The sequence below is a fragment of the Mytilus trossulus genome, chromosome 1 (assembly GCF_036588685.1).
Source record: "Mytilus trossulus isolate FHL-02 chromosome 1, PNRI_Mtr1.1.1.hap1, whole genome shotgun sequence".
NCBI lineage: Eukaryota > Metazoa > Mollusca > Bivalvia > Mytilida > Mytilidae > Mytilus > Mytilus trossulus.
Window position 1 is genome coordinate 67,684,958 of NC_086373.1, and position 23,341 is coordinate 67,708,298.

At 34.2% G+C, this 23,341-nt stretch overlaps 1 protein-coding gene across 1 annotated transcript; it reads left to right on the forward strand.

Annotated features, from left to right (window-relative positions):
- The first annotated feature begins 7,961 nt into the window (after positions 1 to 7,961).
- On the forward strand, positions 7,962 to 8,579 carry LOC134691200 (ras-related protein Rap-2b-like). The gene has a single exon (XM_063551575.1). It carries the CDS (start codon positions 7,962 to 7,964, stop codon positions 8,577 to 8,579), a length of 618 nt encoding a protein of 205 aa, XP_063407645.1.
- Positions 8,580 to 23,341: the final 14,762 nt, after the last annotated feature.

Sequence of the window (23,341 nt, forward strand, 5' to 3'; positions counted from 1 at the left end):
AGCCCTGTCTCCCTACTAACCTAATATTGAATATACACGGTCTCCACGAGGTCGCTTTTAACCAATCATATTCCTAGAGATGTTAAGGAGGTAAGACAACTATGTATCTTTTAATTTTATATAATTCATAGTTTGCCATTACTAAGTATGTACCAAAATGTTTTTAGACGAGGTTCAACAAAACGACCTTTTTAGATACAGTCCTAACAGGACTGTCAATATAAACATATATATAAGTAGATAGCGATCTCGTGCTATTGAATTTTTTCTAGGTCCATTTGATTTCATAAGACGGTAAAAGCTATATGTTTACCTGTAAAGAATGTTTTTGTGTAAATCCAATCAATTGATAAAATGGTTTATCCTTGTTTCACTTTCAATGATGACATTTGTTTTGTTTTAATAACAAATTCATGCATGACCCATCTCTAAATGACGGTTTTAATTAAATATCACATGAATAAGGATTAAATGAGGTCAAATTATTCACTTGGAAGTGAAAATAAATCATATTCATGTCAATACTGAAATGCTGACTACTGGGCTGGTGATAACCTCGGGGACGTAACGTCCACCAGTTCAGCACTGTAATAAGATTTTTTTTAAATTATTTTGTTTGTATCAATTTTGATTTAGATATCAATAAATTGAAACCATACTAATTTTTATACTGTTCCACACCCTATCGATACATATATTTTGGCATTACACAATATCATGTTTTTCTCTGACTGTTAATGAAGTCTTTGTATCAAATTCATTGTATGTTGCATGATTTTAGTCTTATATACTTATTGTTTAATAAATCTTTATTTGTTTTAAACTAGCTGTCAGTAACTGCCAACAAGTGAATTTTGTTTTAATGTCAATTCATCAAAGTTGGATTTATTTCCCTTTTAGTTGTATTTGATTAATGCACATATCTAGAACTTTCAAATAATTCAAATTAAGGTTAGCACCTGCCACAATTTATTTAAAATGATTCAATAATATGGCCTTTAAACTTCCAATCCCATATTAAAGTTATCAAATTCAAATTTTCAGATTAGGAACTATAGGAAAAAATGTAAATATATGTTCACTAAACATGTACTTAAAATCCACATTTCTATGAAAACTGATTAATTAGTAAAACTGATGTGAATGAATTAAATAAAGCTGTGTTTTCTGAAAGCTCCAGTATAGTAAACCAGCTGTTCCGGTCCAATTTAGAAGCGATGTAATGATATAGATTTATTTCTTGGTTATATTAATAATTTTTTTTTTCAGAAATTATTTCTCAGACTCACGATTTTTATACAATTATATGTAGAGATGTCTGATAACAGATATAAACTACTAGTAATATGTATGGCATTCTGTAAAATCAATGTGTTCTCTCAATAGTAAATATTAATTTACAAACATAATAATATTTGCATCATTAAACGTCTGTCGTTTAACGATTGTGTCGGGTATTTTGGGGAATTATATCCGCCGCTAGTTTGTAGGTTTTATCAATACTTTGAATTTGGCTTTGACATTTAGGTTTGTTTCATTATCCCTATTCTATTCATGTCGTTACTATATAGTTTCTACTCTAAAGTTCAATTGCAGATAAATAAGCATAGGAAAGTGTGCTTTCAACATACACACTGGTTTAAACTTTGGACTTTCGTTCACTATTTTCAAGCATTCATTGATATGGTATTATTAATAACTGTTTTATTTGTTCATGTGATGACTGTTTTGAAGATAAAACGCATGTCGGGGGTACAGAATTTTTTTTTTGAATCTATGATTTGTTTTTTTTGTCGTCTAAACCGATATCATATATTTGAGTGCTCATTTTGCTGTGCATCTTTTGTTGTGCGTATGATAAAGTTGAATAGATGTCGCAGAGATCTTAATTACTAGTTTATTCCCCGGTTGTATTATCTTGCAGTGTCTTGTCAAAGACAGAAAGCTCGTCGCGGCTTATTTTCATTGTTGTCCTATTCGAAATTGTCTTAAGCAATATTTATTTGGAAGTTTGATACATTAAACAATATAATTGTCAAACTGCTCCAATGGAATATCAGAAGCATCGTTTATATACACCTGGAAAAAAGTATTGCAACACCAAATTAATATTCAAATTAAAAAAATACTTTTTATTTTTTTGTTAAATAATTTGTAGAAATAGAACTAGTTAAACATTATTTAAATATCACCTGAGTTTAATCAATAAATATCGACTCTATCAGTTCTTATCTGCACATGCAGCTTCTGTACTCGTAAACACTAACACAGATGTTTTAATTCTCATTGTTTTCAACACTTAAAATAACCAAGTTTATAAATTTATGTAATTGACACCTTGTAATTGGTCATCCACAACTCATAACTGCAGCAAGATGGCAGATATCCAGCATTAGGGAAGCAGGTATGTCGCTGTGATAATTGCACGTATAGTTGGTCATCTCCACTCCACTATAAGTCGTTTTGGACATAAAAATCAGGCAAGAAACCATGTTAAAGACATAAAGATGTCAAGAAGACCCCCTATTACATCTGCTAGGGAAAATAAAGCATAATGAAGGTTGGTCAGAAGGAAACCCATTGCAAACAATACAATCCTAAAAAGAGAATAATGACCATACAGGAGCCTTTAAACAAGAACTGTTCGAGATCGGCTCATTGCTACTGGTTATCGTGCGATAATACTATTTCGGGGATCTTTGCCTACGAACAGACACACAGATGCCCGTATCCAATATAGTGCAGAGCTCGCCAAAGTTGGAAATTTACGTCGTGGAGGAAGATCCATTGTTCCAATGGAATTCGGTTTATCTTCCTTGGCCCAATCGTAGCCCGAATTTGAACCATATCGAGCATATATGGGACACTTTTGGGCGTCAAGTGCACGAAAGGACACCCCAGTTAAAACTGTTCATGAAATAAACAATACCCATCGTCAAGAATGGTTGCTTCTAGCTAAGCAACAAATAAGTCGACTTATGGCAGGAATAAGAAGACGTTAATATGCTGTTATCCGTTTAAATGGATGCTGCGGACAAAGTACTAATTCTTTGGCGTATAACGATCAACCATGATGTGAACAATCATCTAAAGATTAATATTGAAATGTTTGACATTGTAAAGTTCGACTACAGTAAAACTTGTAAAATGCTTTTTTTTTGTACAAAAACACTTCATTTTGTTATAAACATTTTGGTTCGGTAAAACCTTTTTTTTTCATACATTTTTTGTTCGTTTTAAAGCCAATGTTATCATTTACTACGTTTCAATATTATTTTACAAATATTTTATCATATTCCATCCAAAAAAAGAGACTGGTTTTTCAAGTTTTAAAAAATCAAGGTGTTGCAATACTTTATTCCATGTGTATATTTAAGTGGTCCGATGAATAAATTGAAAGAAAACTTTAGATTTTTCTACATACCCATTGTAAAACGTCGAAGGTTTTACTACTGTTATCTTATTTGTCTTATGCATGTATTACTTTAAAATCATTAGTATGGCTTATCTTACTTTGTTCACAAATCCATTTAATATTTGAAATAATTCCACATCATCTACTAGTATTAAACAAAATGGTATAAAACCTGATGATTTTGAGATAGAAAGGTGCCTTGACGGAAATGCAAAACATCCGACAGTATCTAAGCAATCGATTAATTGATTGATTGCTGGTTAACGTCCATTGGCAAATATTAAATGCATGTTCAAACATATTTTTTGTTCCATTTATCATATACATTACTGAAAATCACAAAAATACTAAACTCCGAAGAAAATTGAAAACAGAAAGACCCTAAACAAAAGCTCAAACACATCAAACGAATGGACAACAACTGTCATATTCCTGACTTGGTACAGACATTTTCTCTATGTAGAAAGTAGTGAACTAAACCTGGTTTTATAGCTAGCTTACATTGTTGGATGTACAAGATTTATCTTTACATATGTTACCTTCAAAAAAGCTTCCATGTTAATACCGTTCCAAACATACCCCGATCCTTACAAAGCTATGTGGAATCTTGACTGATGACCATAATCTAATATTTGTTTCTTCCTACAAATTAAAAAATTAAAATGATTCACCAGATCTGACCTTCCTTTTACTAATACAGATCACGTGAAGCACGCGTAGTATGTACGGACCCAATCTGCTTTTGTTGAACACTTATGTAGTTAAACCCACGTGTGCTTCCGTTATATGTAAAGTACAAAGTGGTCCTACCAGATCTGATGAAACTTCATTTTTTATTTTTTTAATACAGATCACGTGAAGAACGCGTAGTATGTACCGACCCAATCTGATTTCGTTATTAACCGTACACACTTATTTTGTTAAACCCACGTTCTTTCGTTATATTTAAAATTTACACATGTTAACGTGATTCTGTCAAATCTGACCGGCGTTTAAAACACCGACCACGCGAAGCATGCATAGTATGTATGAACCCTATATCTTTTCGTCATTGATAATCTTGGAACACTTATTTAGTGAAACTGTCGTCTTTTTGTCAAATTTGAAGTTCAAAGTGTTCCTGCCAGATCTGACCAGCATTTACAAATTGCAGACCATACGAAGGAAGCGTAATATGTACGGACCTAATCTGTTTTCGTCATAGCTTACCTTGAACACTTATTTAGTCAAACCCACAATTTAAACAATTAACAAGTATGTCATGACACTCCGTATTAATTAGTACCTTTTGTATAAAAAAAATCGGTGACTTACAAAAAAAAAGCGCATGAAAGTGTAGGAATACAAAGGAAGAATTTCCTTTTGTTTTGGTGTTTTTACGCCTCTTTTAAGCACCGCAGTACGGCTATTTCGTGGCGGTCAGTTTTTATTGGTGGAGGAAGCCGGAGTGCCCGGAGATAGGACAATCCTATTCATTTAAGATTGGAGACGATTTCACCTGCACTGGCGGGGTTCGACCTCATAACGTCACTGTTGACTGGCTAGTGATAACAGTAGTAACTATTTAGACCACTCGGCTACCGAGGTCATTTAAAATATGAAATTGCAATTTCATTAGAATAGAAATCGTAAACGCAATTTGACATAATAAAGAATAGCCTTCAGTGTATATTGAATGTGTTTTGGGAATTTAATTGTACATATTTATCTTTTTTGTTTGTGTGTAAACATTTTTAACAAGTATCGAAAGTATCTGAGATAAACAAAATAAAAACAATATTGCCATTTGACATTCAAACAAAAAGCTGTAAAAATTTGCTGCAATACTATAGATTAACAGATACACATCATGTATACTTGTTCATTGTTGTTATTAAATATAGTAATTGTTTTAAAGTCTAAGTAATCAAACAACCTTCATAGGTGAATGGGTCTGCATTGAATTATGCAAATCTATACAATATGATTGTTTGGCGACCAAATAATTAGGTCAACATCATACATTTTGTACTTTCATGGAACAAAATAAGAAAAAAATATCTTACGTAATACTGAACAAAAGGAGAAAATATAAAGTGACTTGAAAGCTTTAAGGAGAAATAAAAGAGAAGATGTGGTATGATTCCCAATGAGGCCACTCTCTATAAGAGACCAAATGACACAGAAAGTAACAACTATAATAGGTCACCGTACGGCCTTTAACTGTGGCTCTTGAACTATTTTGCCTAAAAACTGTGTCCAGCGGAACGGACAGACATTTAAAAAACATAAAAGAGTTAAAACTGAGAGATGGATATATTATAAATGTTGATATAGAAATTTAGGACCGAAAACAGGATTAGTCAAGATATTATCCTGTGGTCAAAATAACAGCATCCAACAAACATGTAATGGAGGAACGCTTAATGTCTACATATGAACAGAGATATCTAAATACAAACAACCTGATGAGAGATGTTCTAGCCATGAAGGACCATTATAAAAATGAAATTCCATTCAATCCATATTCGCATGATGAGGAAGACTTTTTTTTCCAAATGTACGTTATATAATGTGCAAATTTACTGAAAGATTCCATGTACCAAAAGAAATTTCTTTTTACTAGGACCTTTCTGACACTAATAAGTAGCATAAACATTGATGCCATGTGCTCCAACTTACATCCTCTTAATAATTAAAATCCATTTGTGGGTTCCTCAATCACTTAAAGTATAGCAGTGCTTGATTCTGCATCATGACACTAGGATTCTGTGCTTATATTAGTGATTATTTTCAAAATGTTTTTTTTTATGAAGTTTATTCAATTTACGACCCTCTCAAAGCAAGGTTCAGGCGTCACAAAATGGCCTAAAAAAATCAGTGTTATCATTAAGCAATAAAAATGTCACAATTGGTTTCGTAAATGGGCCTTTTTCAAAATCTTTACGGAAAAAAATAAAAAAAAACATAATTTTCTACAAAATAAGCCCAATTTGAACATTTTATCAAAAATATGAGGATTTTGTGCCATTTTCAGACCTTACAGCTTGGCCGCCACATACAATCCAAAATGTGTTGTAACCAATAGATTCCATTTTTGTATACAATTCATCAATATAAAAACTTTTTGGGTCGTGGATGGCGGCCAAGGTTAACTATTCCAAAAAACAATTCGTTTGATTTGTTTGAGCTTTTTAAATTTTCCTCGGAAAAAAGAATGAATATAAATATAGATAATGTGTTAATTGAAAAATATTGTTGTTTTTTCATACAACCTTTTATATTTATGTTAAATGCCAATAACTATTTTTACATAAAAAATAGTGTATGAATACAAATCGATAACTACATTTCTCTAACTCTATGGAAATTTATCCCTTTCCGAACCCATTGTATAAAAAAATTTAATCAACGTGTGGTTGCTGGTGATCTCAAAAGATCATTGGATGATTTTGAGGGTCATGACCTTTTTAGCTAACTGAATGAATCAAAATACGATAACAGGTGTTAATGAAATTGACAACTTCGTGCAATGTGAAAGGCACTCGAAGGGGATTTTCGGTTAACAAAAAAAGAAAATGTCTTTTTAATCATTAGAGAAACAGATTCTTGCATGGTTACTCGTGGATTATCGGATTTATCCAATCTCGATAGTTAAATTATGAATTTTAAAGTCCTCGCCGAGGCGGCTCGGACTTTAAAATTGATAATTTAACTATCTTGATTGGATAAATCCGATAATCCACTGGTATCAATGTAAGAATCTATATTTATCAACGTTTTGCCCCTCACCCCCCAAAAAAACAATTTTTAATTAAAATCAAAAGATGCATTGGAAACGTTCTCACAATAGCCTGGGTTTTGCAGGTTTATATCAATAGGTATTGATTTAACTCCAGATACCAACATTAAAATTTGATACCCCCAGAACCACATTTCTTCTACAAAAGACTCATATATAGTGACGCCCGAGTCGAGTTATAAAGGACAAAATAAAGTACGTATTTGAAGAGCATGGAAGTAATTAAATTCGAAAGGTTTTGCCACATACTATAACATTTTTTAAAGTTTGCAAACAGTTAATAATAATGACCATTACAATGATAAGTGGCTAGTAATATTTTTTGTTTTGATTAATTAACATATATGTCGTGTCTTTTATATTCACATAACAAACATGATATCAAAAATGTTCAGACACAAAATAGATGGTTTTCCTTATGACTATAATTATGAATATTTATTAAACATTTCCTACAGACTGCAGTTCCCTTTTTAACTGTTAAAATGATAATTTTGGCTATCACCATCTCCTTTTATGGCGATTGTTGTTAGTTACTCATTTTCTTAAACAAAAGTTGCTAATGAAATACAAAAGTGTTAATTGTTTAAATCGTTGTTTGAATCTAAATAATATGTGTTCAAGAAGAGTAATGACGGACACGGATTGGGTGTTTACATATTATTACTGTATCACGTGGTCTGTTTTTATATAAGTTCGGATCAGATCTTTCAGATTCACTTTGAACTTATTGAATTTGCTGGACGGACGAATAAATAATAGGTTATGGATTTGAATATGATTGATCAGTCAAGATTCCAGATAGCCTTGTTGGGATCTGGATTTGTGGGGAAAAGTTCTTTTTTGAAGCAATATTTACATGGTGGTTTTTCTGATGACTACACGGAAACGGTTGAAAACCTATACTTTCAACAATATATGATAAACGGAACAATGAAATATGTCAATTACTTAGATACAGCCGGAAGTATGGCATTTCCTTCAATGAGGCAACTTTATGTTTCAAAATCAACAGGCTTTATTCTTTTCTTTTCAATAGACGATGCGGAATCATTTAAAAGTATTAAACGGATTTGGGAAGAAATTAAGATTAGCCGCCACTCTTTACGAAGTATTCCTTGCATCATTGTTGGGAACAAACTAGCCAATGAAGATAAGAGAGAAGTGGAAACATTCGATGTTTTAGAATGGGCTTGCAGTGAAAATCTTGGGGGATGTATTCTTGAAATTTCTTCTAAAGACAATGCAAGTGTGAAAAATGCTTTTGATATGTTATTAGAGCAGTTTGGCAATACAAGAACGGAACATAGAGGACCATTTCGAATTCATTCAACCAGTTTCGACAGACAAAACAACAATTCAAATAGACATAAAGTCACTTAAAAAAGGTTTGGAAAGAGGGTTACTTACAACAAAGTTATTCCATCATGCAAATCATTCCAAAAGACTATATTTGATGATTTCATACGGCATACGATTTACATGGTGCAACACCATCAGCATATTAGACGTTCGGTGAAGAAGAAAAGTAGTTTGACAGGCAAAGAAGGCATTCAGAATAAGCATCTTTGTAGTGATAAAATTAGACACAAAGAATCAAAAGGGGAGAAAAAAAAGCATGGCAAACGTAATGCTAAGATTGAACAGTGCCAAAAGTTTTTACAGGTTGTATTTCGACAAAAACGAGACAAGTCAGAAAAACAATAAAATAATTAATAATAAAACAAATGTTGTTTTTTTTTCAATAAAAAAGAAGCTTCTTATGTCATCAAATAACCTTAAATGACAATTAACCTACAATAAAGTATTTAGAATGTTGTTTTTATCTGATAATATTAATAATTTTAAATACATCAACGGAATTCATTTTGCAATATAACAATCGAACACGTTTTTCCAAGTAACAAACATCAATGCTGCCAAATGATCACACTTGAAACGTGTCATATCTTTAATTTAATTGTATGTTGATAAGAAACACTATTAAGTAACTAGATATCTTCTCTTTCATTTTCAAGCAAAGGGTCGTTACTCTATGGTTAACTAGACAATTAATAAAGAGTAACAGATGCCTAAGATCTGTTAAGATTAATTGGCTATTAAAGTATTTTCCAATTTGGCCATCAAGCCTCTGAAAAAAATAAAATCACAAAAAAAAATTAGCTTAGAGGAAAATCAATTCGGAAAGTCCATAATCACATGGCAAAATCAAATAACAAAACACATCAAAAACGAATGGACAAGAACTGTCATATTTCTGACTTGGTACAGGCATTTTCAAATGTAGAAAATGGTGGATTAAACCTGGTTCTATAGCGATAACCCTCTCACTGTAATTTCTAAAATGAAAATTACCCTTAAGCTTGTCTTGCATTCTTTTGATTTTAGATTTCCAGATGTGAGATAATCGAGTAGACTTGCATTGGATGCGCAAAATTTAAGATGGAGAATTCCTTAATCAATACTGCTGTACAGTCCACGAGGTTACCATCAGATTAGCAGTCCGGGCCTCGTTCATATTTAAGCTCCCTCCGCCAAATATCTTATATTAACTGGATTTATGTCCCTTTTATACATAAAGCCAAAGAGGATAAAGTACTTTTATATGTAAGAAGATGTATAACAAAAAGGGACATATGAGAGCCAACTTCAGTCACATTCATTTTTAACTAGGGGAATTTGAAACCATGTTTTTAATCATTTCTGAATTTATCATCGAAAGATTTAAAGAAAAGAAAGCTATATATTGTATCACTTATAAAGCTCTGTCTGCTGAGTTGATAAAAGAATAGAGAACGAGTACGAAAAAGAGAACAAAAACAGCATTAATGACCACATTATTGATATACATGTCAACACCGAAATGTTAACTACTGGGCTGGTGATATCATCGGGGACGAAACGTCCGCCAGCAGTTACATCGACCCAAAGGTGTCAAAAGGTACCAGGATTATAATTTAGTACGCTAGACGCGCGTTTCGTCTACATAAGACGCATCAGTGACGCTCATATCAAAATATTTAAAAAGCCAAACAAGTACAATACTGAAGAGCATTGAGGATCAAATATTCCAAGAAAGTTGTGCCAAATACGGCTAAGGTAATCTATGCCTGGGATTAGAAAATCCTTAGATTTTCGAAAATCCATTATTTATATGAGTACTGTATTGCAGCTAGATCTTTCCTTTCTTCGTGTTTTCTTCTTTAATTCGTTTTGACCAAATCTTTCACAGCAACGATGGTTGTTTCGACTGTCTTCCTTACTTGCTTTTTTTCTTAACCGCCTAATGTGTAAAGTCTTTTTGTCTGTTATACTGTAGTTTTGTCTTCTACGAAAACCGGTTGGAAATGATCCGTTCCTGTATCGTCAAACTGCTCCAATGGAATATCAGAAGCATCGTTTATATTTAAGTGGTACGAAGAATAAATTGAAAGAAAACTTTAGATTTTTCTGCATGCCCATTGTAAAACGTCGAAGGTTTTACTTCTGTTATCTTATTTGTCCTTTGCATGTTTTACTTTTAAATCATTAGTATGGCTTATCTTACTTTGTTCACAAATCCATTTAATATTTCAAATAATTCCGCATCATCCATTAAACAAAAAGAAACCAAACCTGATGATCTTGAGATAGAAAGGTGCCTTGACGGAAATGCAAAACATACGACAGTTTCTAATCAATCGATTAAATGATTGATTGCTGGTTAACGTCCATTGGCAAATATTAAATGCATGCTCGGACATATTTTTTCTTCCATTTATCATATAAATTACTGAAAATCACAAAAATACTAAACTCCGAAGAAAATTAAAAACAGAAAGTCCCTAATCAAAAGCTCAACCACATCAGACGAATGGACAACAACTGTCATATTCCTGACTTGGTACAGACATTTTCTCTATGTAGAAAGTAGTGAATTAAACCTGGTTTTATAGCTAGCTTACATTGTTGGATGTACAAGATTTATCTTTACATATGTTACCTTCAAAGAAGCTTCCATGTTAATACCGTTCCAAACATTACCTGATCCTTACAAAGCTATGTGGAATGTTGACTGATGACCATAATCTAATATTTTTTATTAAAAAATTAAAGTGATTCACCAGATCTGACCTATATTTTATTAATACAGATCACGTGAAGCACGCGCAGTATGTACGGACCCAATCTGCTTTTGTTGAACATTTATTTAGTTAAACGTGCTTCCGTTATATGTAAAGTACAAAATGGTCCTGCCAGATCTGATGGAACTGCATTTTTTTATACAGATCACGTGAAGAACGCGTAGTATGTACCGACCCAATCTGATTTCGTTATTAACCTTAAACACGTATTTAGTTAAACCAACGTTCTTTCGTTATATTTAAAATTTACACATGTTAACGTGATCCTGTCAGGTGTGACAAGCATTTAAAACTGACAACCACGCGAAGCATGCATAGTATGTATGAACTCAATATATTTTCGTCATTGCTTATCTTGGAACACTTATTTAGTGAAACCCTGGTCCTTTTGTTAAATTTGAAGTTCAAAGTGTTCCTGCCAGATCTAACCATCATTTAAAAATTGCAGACTACAGGAAGCAAGCGTAGTATGTACGAACCTAATCTGTTTTTGTCATAGCTTACCTTGAACACTTATCTAGTCAAACCTACAATTTAGAACAATTAACAAGTATACCATGACACTCCGTATTAATTAGTACCTTTTGTATAAAATAAATGGTAACTTACAGAAAAAAAACGCATGAAAGGGTAGGAATACAAAGGAAAAATCTTCCTTTTGTACAAAGGAAAAATCTTCATTTTGTTTTGGTGTTTTACGCCACTTTTAAGCACCGCAGTAAGGCTAGTTCGTGGCGGTCAGTTTTCATTGGTGGAGGAAGCCGGAGCGCCCGGAGATAGGAAAATCCTATTAATTTAAGATTGAAGTCGAGTTCACCCGCACGGGCGGGTTCGAACTCATAACGTCAGTGATTACAGTAGTAACTATTTAGACCACTCGGCCACCTAGGCCCCTTAAAATATGAAATGTGCAATTTCATTAGAATAGAAATCGTCAACGCAATTTGACATGACAATGAATAGCCTTCAGTGCATATTGAAAGTGTTTTGGGAACGAATTGTAAATATTTATCTTTTTTGTTTGTGTATAAACATTTTTAAGTATCAAAAGTATCTGAGATAAACAAAATAAAAACAATATTGCCATTTGATATTCAAACAAAAAGCTGTAAAAATTAGCTGCAATATTATAAAACTGTTCATTGTTGTTATTCAATATAGTAATTGTTTATTAAGGTTTATGAACCCTTTTGTAGCCATTTTTGTACGAATTTTTCAAACATCAATTGTATCAAAAGTACAGATATAATGATTATTAAATATTCGAAAGAAACCAACAGAAGTCAATTTAGGAATACGATATACCAGATAAAAGATAACCCAAATTCGTTGAAATCCCTTGTAATATTTCCAACGACTCCAGATTACCTTCGTTGTACAAATGTGAACAAATTGTAAGACAAACTAATATATGATCATAATATAAAAAAACAACAAATAGTAAGTTTGAATTTTTGGCAATTTTTTGTCATGGATTTATTAGGACAGTTCAACTATGTATCAACCGGCCAACGAATTTGCATTCATCGACAATTTCTCATTAATATCCAAGATAAAAACATTGAAGGGCAACCATCATATGTTTTCTCCAAATGGCGACTGGGCTACCAGACGCCAACTGTGATAAATTCAGCAAATGCATAGGTATTATTTTTATATAAGAGATGTCAACTAATAAAACTTTGTCCCAATTTTATATGGCTATTTTGAAAATGATCATGACTCATTTGAATAAACTGCACAACCCAAGAAAAAACCACCTGCACTGTCAGCATACAAATGTAAATCAGCATTAGAAAAGAGTTCATTTACATTATATGTAAATTATCTTTTGTTAAAACTTCCTTTTGCGTTTTGTCTATTACCAGAGTTGTTTAGGAAAGGTGCAATGTCATTCCTATTACACTTAGATAGATCAGTATCAATTTCATTGTCCATAAATCGACGACATCTTAAGGAAGAGTGATCTAAACCACATTTGAGACATGCATGTCTGTATTGGCAATTGCGTTTATTGCAAAAACCTTTGAAATTAAAATCGTAGCATTTATTACTAACATCAGCGTGTTGTTGTTTTGAAGTATTGGCTGTTAAAATACGTAACAACAAAAAACCATCTATGGATGACCATTTCTTTGTATGGTCCCTTGATACCCTTAAACGGAATTATTGGTCATAAGAATAGCATTTTTCAAAAGAATGATCAGCTGCTGCACCCCTTATGATGGACATATACGAAAAAAGTTCACTTGCCTTTCCAGGATACCTTTCGACAAGGACCTGGGCATAGGCAATAAATGAATCAGTCCAATCTTCAACAGAACTTACAGTATGGTTTTTTTTAACTCTGTTTTGTATAACTAGCATACCCTCATTGATGCCAATTGTATTTTCGGTATTTGTTTGGCTGTTAAAATTCTTACGGTGCATAAGAGACAAATCAATGTATTCAAAATTCCAAATTTTGTCCTTAAGTTTTTGGCTTATAAATATGTCAACTTCATTAAAGCCAGGTAACATAAGAGGTTCATCATAAACTTCATTTACCTCACCTAATGCAGCTAATTGTGTCTCATTCACTCGAATGTCAACAGGTTGCATGGCAACTACTTCGGGTTCATCAACCCGCTGTCTTCTTTCTATATGTGCTTCTTGTTCTACATCAGCTGGTGTACGCCTTCCCACATTTCTCACAACTGGTTGTGGCTGTTGTACTTCCCTGGGAGCCCTCCTAACCCGAAGCTCCGGACCTCTAACCTGGTCCTGTCGGCGACGTCTTCCTCTCCCTCTTGGCATTGTTATAACTACTTATGTCCGAATCTCCTGTCCTTTTTGTGTTCCTTCAGAGTTCAAATCACGCAATGAACAAATCACGAAAAGCATGCAATTTTATACCAAATAAAAGCGGGAAAACCGCTTATGAAAAATGTAGGTGAACAAAAGACGCTTAAGTCCGTCAAAATTAAAGAAAAGTTAACTCTAGTTTAGCAGACGATAATCTCAATTTATTAAATTGATTTAATGCTGAACGATTAAATCTTAATAATAGAGAACATATACTAGGGGGAAACTTGACGCAAAGCATTATTATTTACTGTTGCATTGCATTTGATAGAAAAAGAGTACTTTGTGGCAAATAAATCAAGATTTTTATAGAAAATCCACAGCCTTTAATACAAAGATTTTTGTTTTAAAATTTGAAACATAGATTACTCAATTGCTTTTCTATAATGTGCTAGTGTTTATTAGTTCTAAACAACCTGTAAATTTTAAAGCACCTCGTACTGAGTCACTAAAGTCGAGCGCACACTAAAAGGTGTACTTGATTTGGTCCATATTTTTTTATTTGTTCTAACCAATAAATACATTAATAAACTGGTTTTAAGGAAATCAATGATAGAACTGCATGCAATAATCCTATATCTATCGGTCATCAAATTGCCAGATATGATAGAACAAAGATAAAGGCTGTGGATTTTCTATAAAGTTTCCATATGTTTAGCATTGAATGGACGTCAAGTTGGTTACTTATTCCCTATTCCCTATTCGTTACCTATTCCTTATTCGTTACCTATTCGTTACTTATTCCCTATTCCATATCGTTATTTATTTGATTTTTAATATCCTTCCCCCTTTTTAATTGTTTATACTCTTATATCTGGTAATAGTTCTAAATTTGTTGAAGTAAAATGATCTTTATGACCTATTTATATGTGTTTGTGCTCAACCGATCCTTTTACTTTATGTTCGATACTCATTTGTTCCTTATTTGATTTTTATACGTTCTACCTTTTAACTTCTTTATGTCCATATGTTTGAAAATGGATCTTGGTTCGAAGGGATGAAATCACCGTGTTAGCGCTTTTATAAAAAAGAAGATGTGGTATGATTGCCAATGAGACAACACCCCACAATAGACAAAATGGCACAGAAATTATCAACTATAGGTCACTGTATGGCCTTTAACATACGCATAGCCCAAACCGTGTAGTCACCTAAAAAAGGCCCAGACATGACAATGTCAAACAATTCAAACAACAAAACTAACGACCGTATTTCATATACAGAAAATAAACGGAAAACAAATATGTAACACAAAAAACAAACGATAACTACTTAATTTCAGGCTCTTGTCTAGGGACAGGCACATACTAACATAATGTAATGGGGCTAAACATGTTAGCAGGGTGTACATCGTTTCGGAACATGTTGTTACCTTGTTTAATTCGTTCCATCACTCGCTTACAATTCGCTTATAATACGTGTATCATACGTTGCACCTTTTAAAACATGATTGTCAATTGTTTTGCTGTCTCTGGTGGTAAATTTTGGGTTCTAAGAGGTGACATAACTCTATAAGCGCATATGTACCCGTTCCAGCGCTCAGATAATACCCTGTTAAATATTTGTTACTTATTCGCTTTTAATACGTTTGTTGTACGTTGCACCTTTAAGAGAAGGATTTTCAATTGTGTTCATATCTCTGGTGGTAATTATGTGTTCTTATAGATGAAATACCCCTATTATCGCGTATGTACCCATTCCAGCGCTCGGATAATACCCTGTTACTTATTCGTTCCTTATTCGCTTTTAATGCGCGGGGTATACACCTTGAAATAAATCGTTTTTCAATTGTGTTCATGTCTCTGGTGGTAACAATGTGTTCTAAGAGATTAAATGATCCTATTAGCGCGCATGTACCCGTTCCAGCGCTCAGTAAGAAACCTGCTACCTATTCGTTACATATTCACTTATAACACGTTTGTAGTACGTTGCACCTTTTAGAAAGGGATTTTCAATTGTGTCCATATCTCTGGTGGTAACAATGTGTTCTTCAAGGTGAAATGACCCTATTAGCGCGCATGTACCCGTTCCAGCGATCAGTTAATACCCTGTTACTTATTCGTTACCTATTCACTTTTGATACGTTTGTTGTACGTTGCACCTTTTAGAAAAGGATTTTCAATTAAGTTCATATCACTGGTGGTAATAATGTGTTCTTATAGATGAAATTCCCCTATTTGCGCGTATGTCTAGTCCCAGCGCTCGGATAAAACGCTGTTACTTATTCGTTCCTTATTCGCTTTTAATGCGCGGGGAATACGTTGCACCTTGTAATAAATCGTTTTTTAATTGTGTTCATGTCTCTGGTGGTAACAAAGTGTTCTTAGAGATGAAATGACCCTATTAGCGCGCATGTACCCGTTCCAGCGCTCGGTTAATACCCTGTTACCTATTCGCTACTTATTCACTTATAATAGGTTTGTTGTACGTTGCACCTTTCAGAAAAGGATTTTCAAATGTGTCCATGTCTCTGGTGTTAACAATGTTTTCTTAGAGATTAAATGACCCTATTAGCGCGCATTTTCTCGTTCCAGCGCTCGGTTATTACCCTGCGCATTAAAAGCGAATAAGGAACGAATAAGTAACCGGGTATTATCCGAGCGCTGGAACGGTTACATACGCGCTAATAGGGGTATTTCATCTATAAGAACAAATTAATACCACCAGAGATATGAACACAATTGAAAATCCTTTTCTAAAAGCGGCAACGTACAACAAACGTATTAAAAGCGAATAAGTAACGAAAAGGTAAGGAATAGGTAACAGGGTAATAACCGAGCGCTGGAACGGATAAATGCGCGTTAAAAGGGTCATTTGATCTCTAAGAACACATTGTTACCACCAGAGACATGAACACAATTGAAAATCCTTTTCTTAAAGGTGCAACGTACAACAAACGTATTAAAAGCAAATAAGTAACAAATAGGTAACAGGGTATTAACCGAGCGCTGGAACGGTTACATGCGCGCTAATAGGGTCATTCAATCTCTAAGAACACATTGTTATCACCAGAGACATGGACACAATTGGAAATCCTTTTCTAAAAGGTGCAACGTACAACAAACATATTAAAAGCGAATAAGTAACGAATAGGTAACAGGGTATAAACCGATCGCAGGAACGGTACATGCGCGCTATTAGGGTCATTTCATCTCTAAAAACACATTGTTACCACCAGAGTCATGGACACAATTTAAAATCCTTTTTGAAAAAGGTGCAATGTACAACAAACGTATTATAAGTGAATAGGTAACGAATAGGTAACAGGGTATTAACCGAGCGCTGGAACGGGTACATGCGCACTAATAGGGTCATTTCATCTCTTAAAACACATTGTTACCACCAAAGATATGGACACAATTAAAAAACGATTTATTTCAAGGTGCAACGTATACCCTGCGCATTAAAAGCGAATAAGGAACGAATAAGTAACCGGGTATTATCCGAGCGCTGGAACGGGTACATACGCGCTAATAGGAGTATTTCATCTATAAAAACACATTGTTACCACCAGAGATATGAACACAATTGAAAATCCTTTTCTAAAAGCGGCAACGTACAACAAACGTATTAAAAGCGAATAAGTAACGAAAAGGTAAGGAATAGGTAACAGGGTATTAACCGAGCACTGGAACGGGTACATGCGCGCTAATAGGGTCATTTCATCTCTTCGGACACATTGTTACCACCAGAGACATGGACACAATTGGAAATCCTTTTCTAAAAGGTGCAACGTACAACAAACATATTAAAAGAGAATAAGTAACGAATAGGTAACAGGGTATTAACCGAGCGCAGGAACGGTACATGCGCGCTAATAGGGTCATTTCATCTCTAAAATCACATTATTACCACCAGAGTCATGGACACAATTTAAAATCCTTTTTGAAAAAGGTGCAATGTACAATAAACGTAATATAAGTGAATAGGTAACGAATAGGTAATAGGGTATTAACCGAGCGCTGGAACAGATACATGCGCGCTAATAGGGTCATGTCATCTCTAAGAACTCATTGTTACAACCAGAGACATGAATAAATTAAAAAACGGTTTATTTCAAGGTGTAACGTATAACCTGCGCATTAAAAGCGAATGAGGAACGCGGGTATTATCCGAGCGCTGGAACGGGTACATACGCGCTAATAGGGGTATTTCATCTATAAGAACATATAATTACCACCAGAGATATGAACACAATTGAAAATCCTTTTCTAAAAGGTGCAACGTACAACAAACGTATTGTAAGTGAATAGGTAACGAATAGGTAACAGGTTATTAACCGAGCGCTGGAACGGGTACATGCGCGCTTATAGGGTTATTTCATCTCTAAGAACACATTGTTACAACCAGAGACATGGACACAATTTAAAATCCTTTTCTTAAAGGTGCAATGGACAACAAACGTATTATAAGTGAATAGGTAACGAATGGGTAACAGGGTATTAACCGAGCGCTGGAACGGATTCATGCGCGCTAATAGGGTCATTTCATCTCTAAAATCACATTATTACCACCAGAGTCATGGACACAATTTAAAATCCTTTTTGAAAAAGGTGCAATGTACAACAAACGTAATATAAGTGAATAGGTAACGAATAGGTAATAGGGTATTAACCGAGCGCTGGAACAGATACATGCGCGCTAATAGGGTCATGTCATCTCTAAGAACACATTGTTACAACCAGAGACATGAACACAATTAAAAAACGGTTTATTTCAAGGTGTAACGTGTAACCTGCGCATTAAAAGCGAATAAGGAACGAATAAGTAACCGGGTATTATCCGAGCGCTGGAACGGGTACATACGCGCTAATAGGGGTATTTCATCTATAAGAACATATAATTACCACCAGAGATATGAACACAATTGAAAATCCTTTTCTAAAAGGTGCAACGTACAACAAACGTATTGTAAGTGAATAGGTAACGAATAGGTAACAGGTTATTAACCGAGCGCTGGAACGGGTACATGCGCGCTTATAGGGTTTTTTCATCTCTAAGAATACATTGTTACCACCAGAGACATGGACACAATTGAAAATCCTTTTCTAAAAGGTGCAACGTACAACAAACGTATTAAAAGCGAATAAGTAATGAATAGGTAACGAATAGGTAACAGAGTATTAATCGAGCGCTGGAACAGGTACATGCACGCTAATAGGGTAATTTCATCTGTTACCACCAGAGACATGGACACAATTGAAAATCCTTTTCTAAAAGATGCAACGTACAACAAACGTATTATAAGTGAATAGGTAACAAATTAGTAACAGGTTACTAACCGAGCGCTGGAACGGGTACATACGCGCTAATAGGAGTATTTCATCTATAAAAACACATTGTTACCACCAGAGATATGAACACAATTGAAAATCCTTTTCTAAAAGCGGCAACGTACAACAAACGTATTAAAAGCGAATAAGTAACGAAAAGGTAAGGAATAGGTAACAGGGTATTAACCGAGCGCTGGAACGGATACATGCGCGCTAATAGGGTCATTTCATCTCTTCGGACACATTGTTACCACCAGAGACATGGACACAATTGGAAATCCTTTTCTAAAAGGTGCAACGTTCAACAAACATATTAAAAGCGAATAAGTAACGAATAGGTAACAGGGTATTAACCGAGCGCAGGAACGGTACATGCGCGCTAATAGGGTCATTTCATCTCTAAAAACACATTGTTACCACCAGAGTCATGGACACAATTTAAAATCCTTTTTGAAAAAGGTGCAATGTACAACAAACGTAATATAAGTGAATAGGTAACGAATAGGTAACAGGGTATTAACCGAGCGCTGGAACAGATACATGCGCGCTAATAGGGTCATGTCATCTCTAAGAACACATTGTTACAACCAGAGACATGAACACAATTAAAAAACGATTTATTTCAAGGTGTAACGTATAACCTGCGCATTAAAAGCGAATAAGGAACGAATAAGTAACCGGGTAATATCCGAGCGCTGGAACGGGTACATACGCGCTAATAGGGGTATTTCATCTATAAGAACATATAATTACCACCAGAGATATGAACACAATTGAAAATCCTTTTCTAAAAGGTGCAACGTAAAACAAACGTATTGTAAGTGAATAGGTAACGAATAGGTAACAGGTTATTAACCGAGCGCTGGAACGGGTACATGCGCGCTTATAGGGTCATTTCATCTCTAAGAACACATTGTTACCACCAGAGACATGGACACAATTTAAAATCCTTTTCTAAAAGGTGCAACGTACAACAAACGTATTAAAAGCGAATATGTAATGAATAGGTAACGAGTAGGTAACAGAGTATTAATCGAGCGCTGGAACAGGTACATGCACGCTAATAGGGTAATTTCATCTCTAAGAACACATTGTTACCACCAGAGACATGGACACAATTGAAAATCCTTTTCTAAAAGGTGCAACGTACAACAAACGTATTATAAGTGAAAAGGTAACAAATAAGTAACAGGTTACTAACCGAGCGCTGGAACAAGTACATGCGCGCTAATAGGGTAATTTAATCTCTAAAAACACATTGTTACCACCAGAGACATGGACACAATTGAAAATCCTTTTCTAAAAGGTGCAACGTACAACAAACGTATTAAAAGCGAATAAGTAACGAATAGGTAACGAAAAGTTAACAGGGTATTAACCGAGCGCTGGAACGGGTACATGCGCGCTCATAGGGTCATTTCATCTCTAAGAACACATTGTTACCACCAGAGACATGAACACAATAAAAAAAACATTTATTTCAAGGTGCAACGTATACCCCGTGCATTAAAAGAGTATAAGGGATGAATAAATAACTGGGTATTATCCGTGCGCTGGAACCGGTATATATGCGATAATAGGGGTATTTCATCTATAAGAACATATAATTACCACCAGAGATATGAACACAATTGAAAATCCTTTTCTGAAAGGTGCAACGTTACGTAAAACAAACGTATTAAAAACGAATAAGTAACGAATATGTAACAGGGTATTATCCGAGCGCTGGAACGGGTACATATACGCTTATAGAGTTATATCACTTCTAAGAACCCAAATCTACCACCAGAGACAACATAACAATTAAAAATCATGTTTTAAAAGGTGCAACGTATGATACACGTATTTTGGGCGAATTATGAGCGAGTGATGGAACGAATTAAACAAGGTAATACCATGCTCCGAAACTATGTACACCCTGCTAACATGTTTAACCCCACCACATTATGTTAGTATGTGCCTGTCCCTAGACAAGAGCCTGAAATTAAGTAGTTATCATTTGTTTTTGTGTTACATATTTGTTTTGCGTTTATTTTTTGTATATGAAATACGGCAGTTAGTTTTGTTGTTTGAATTGTTTGAGATTGTCATGTCTGGGTCTTTTATAGGTGACTACACGGTTTGGTCTATGCTCATTGTTGAAGGCCTTACAGTGACCTATAGTTGATAATTTCTGTGTCATTTTGGTCTATTGTGGGGTGTTGTCTCATTGGCAATCATATCACATCTTCTTTTTTATACAAGCGCTAACACGGTGATTTCATCCCTTCGAACCAAGATCCATCTTCCAAAATATGGACATAAAGAATTTGAAAGGTAGAACGTATAAACATCAAATAAGGAACAAATGAGTATCGAACATAAAGTAAAAGGATCGGTTGAGCACAAACACATATAAATAGATCATAAAAAGATCATTTTACCTCAACAAATTTAGAACTATTACCAGATATAAGAGTATAAACAATTAAAAAGGGGGAAGGATATTAAAAATCGAATAAGTAACGAATAAGGAATAGGGAATAATATAAAAAAGAATAAGTAACGAATAGGTAATGATAGGGAATATGGGAATAAGTAACGAATAGGTAACGAATAGGTAACGAATAGGGAATAGGTAACGAATAGGTAACGAATAGGGAATAGGGAATAGGTAACGAATAGGGAATAGGGAATAGGTAACGAATAGGGAATAGGGAATAAGTAACCAACGTGACGTCCATTAGCATTGAAGCAACACAAGGGTACATAATCCTTAAAGCAACCAAATAATCAGGTCAACATCAAACTGTCGTTGAAAAAAAATAAGAAAAATATCTCACGTAATTCTGAACAAAACGAGGAAACGCAATGTTACTTGAAAGCTTTAAGAAAAGATATAAAAACAAGAGATGGTATGATTTTTAATGAGACAACTCTCCACAAGGGACCAAAATGACACAAATTAACAACTATAGGTCACCATTCGACCTTCAACTGTGACTCTAAAATTATTTTTGCCGAAAACCAATTGTCTCATACAGATTTTGAAATTGCCATCTGGATGATCACACGCCTGATAGAACAGGTGAAACAAACCCCGTTCTTTTTCCCCATATAAAAACTGGAAAAACTGTGGCCAGCGGATTGGACAGATATCCAGAATAGAAAAATTAGTAAAAACATTAAAAAATGTAGATAAAGAAGTTTAGGACCGAAAAACTAGTTAAGATATTATTCTTTTAACAAAAAAACAACATCCAACAAATATGCAATGAATAGAGATATTCAAATACAAAAAACCTGATGAGAGATGTTTTAGCCATGTAGGACCATCATAAAAATGAAATACAATTCCATCCATATTCGCATGATGAGGAAGACTGTTTCCAAATATATACGTTATATAACTTGCAAATTTACTAAATGATTTTATAAGTCAAAAGAAACTCCTTTTTCCTAGGACTTTTTGACACTAATGAGCAGCACAAAAGTTCATGGCATGTGCAACAATCTCGAGCCCGCCACCGGTTAATAATAAATATCCATATGTGGGTTCCTCAATCACCAGAAATATAACAGTGCTTTATTCTGACACTAGGATTATGTGCTAATGGTGTATAAGTGATTGTTTTTAAAATGTTTTTCTATGCAGTTATTAAATAATTATACAATCTTCTCAAAGCAAATTTTACAACTAAATGTCTCATAAAGGTACCAGTCTTGTATTACAACTCCAGTTTCTGGTGCATGTCAAAACATGGAGGGAAACAAAATAGTGCATTTTTTTTTCTGAACTCAATTTTTTCTGTTTGATTATAGGTTTATGCTGAATTGAAACATATTTATAGACTTAAAAAAAATCAAGCATCTTTTGGGGATATCAATCCAGGAAAGTGGAAGGATATCATGTTTACTGGAAGTG

Coding starts and splice junctions, on each gene's coding strand:
- LOC134691200 (XM_063551575.1), top strand. CDS start 7,962: ATGGATTTGAATATGATTGATCAGTCAAGATTCCAGATAGCCTTGTTG.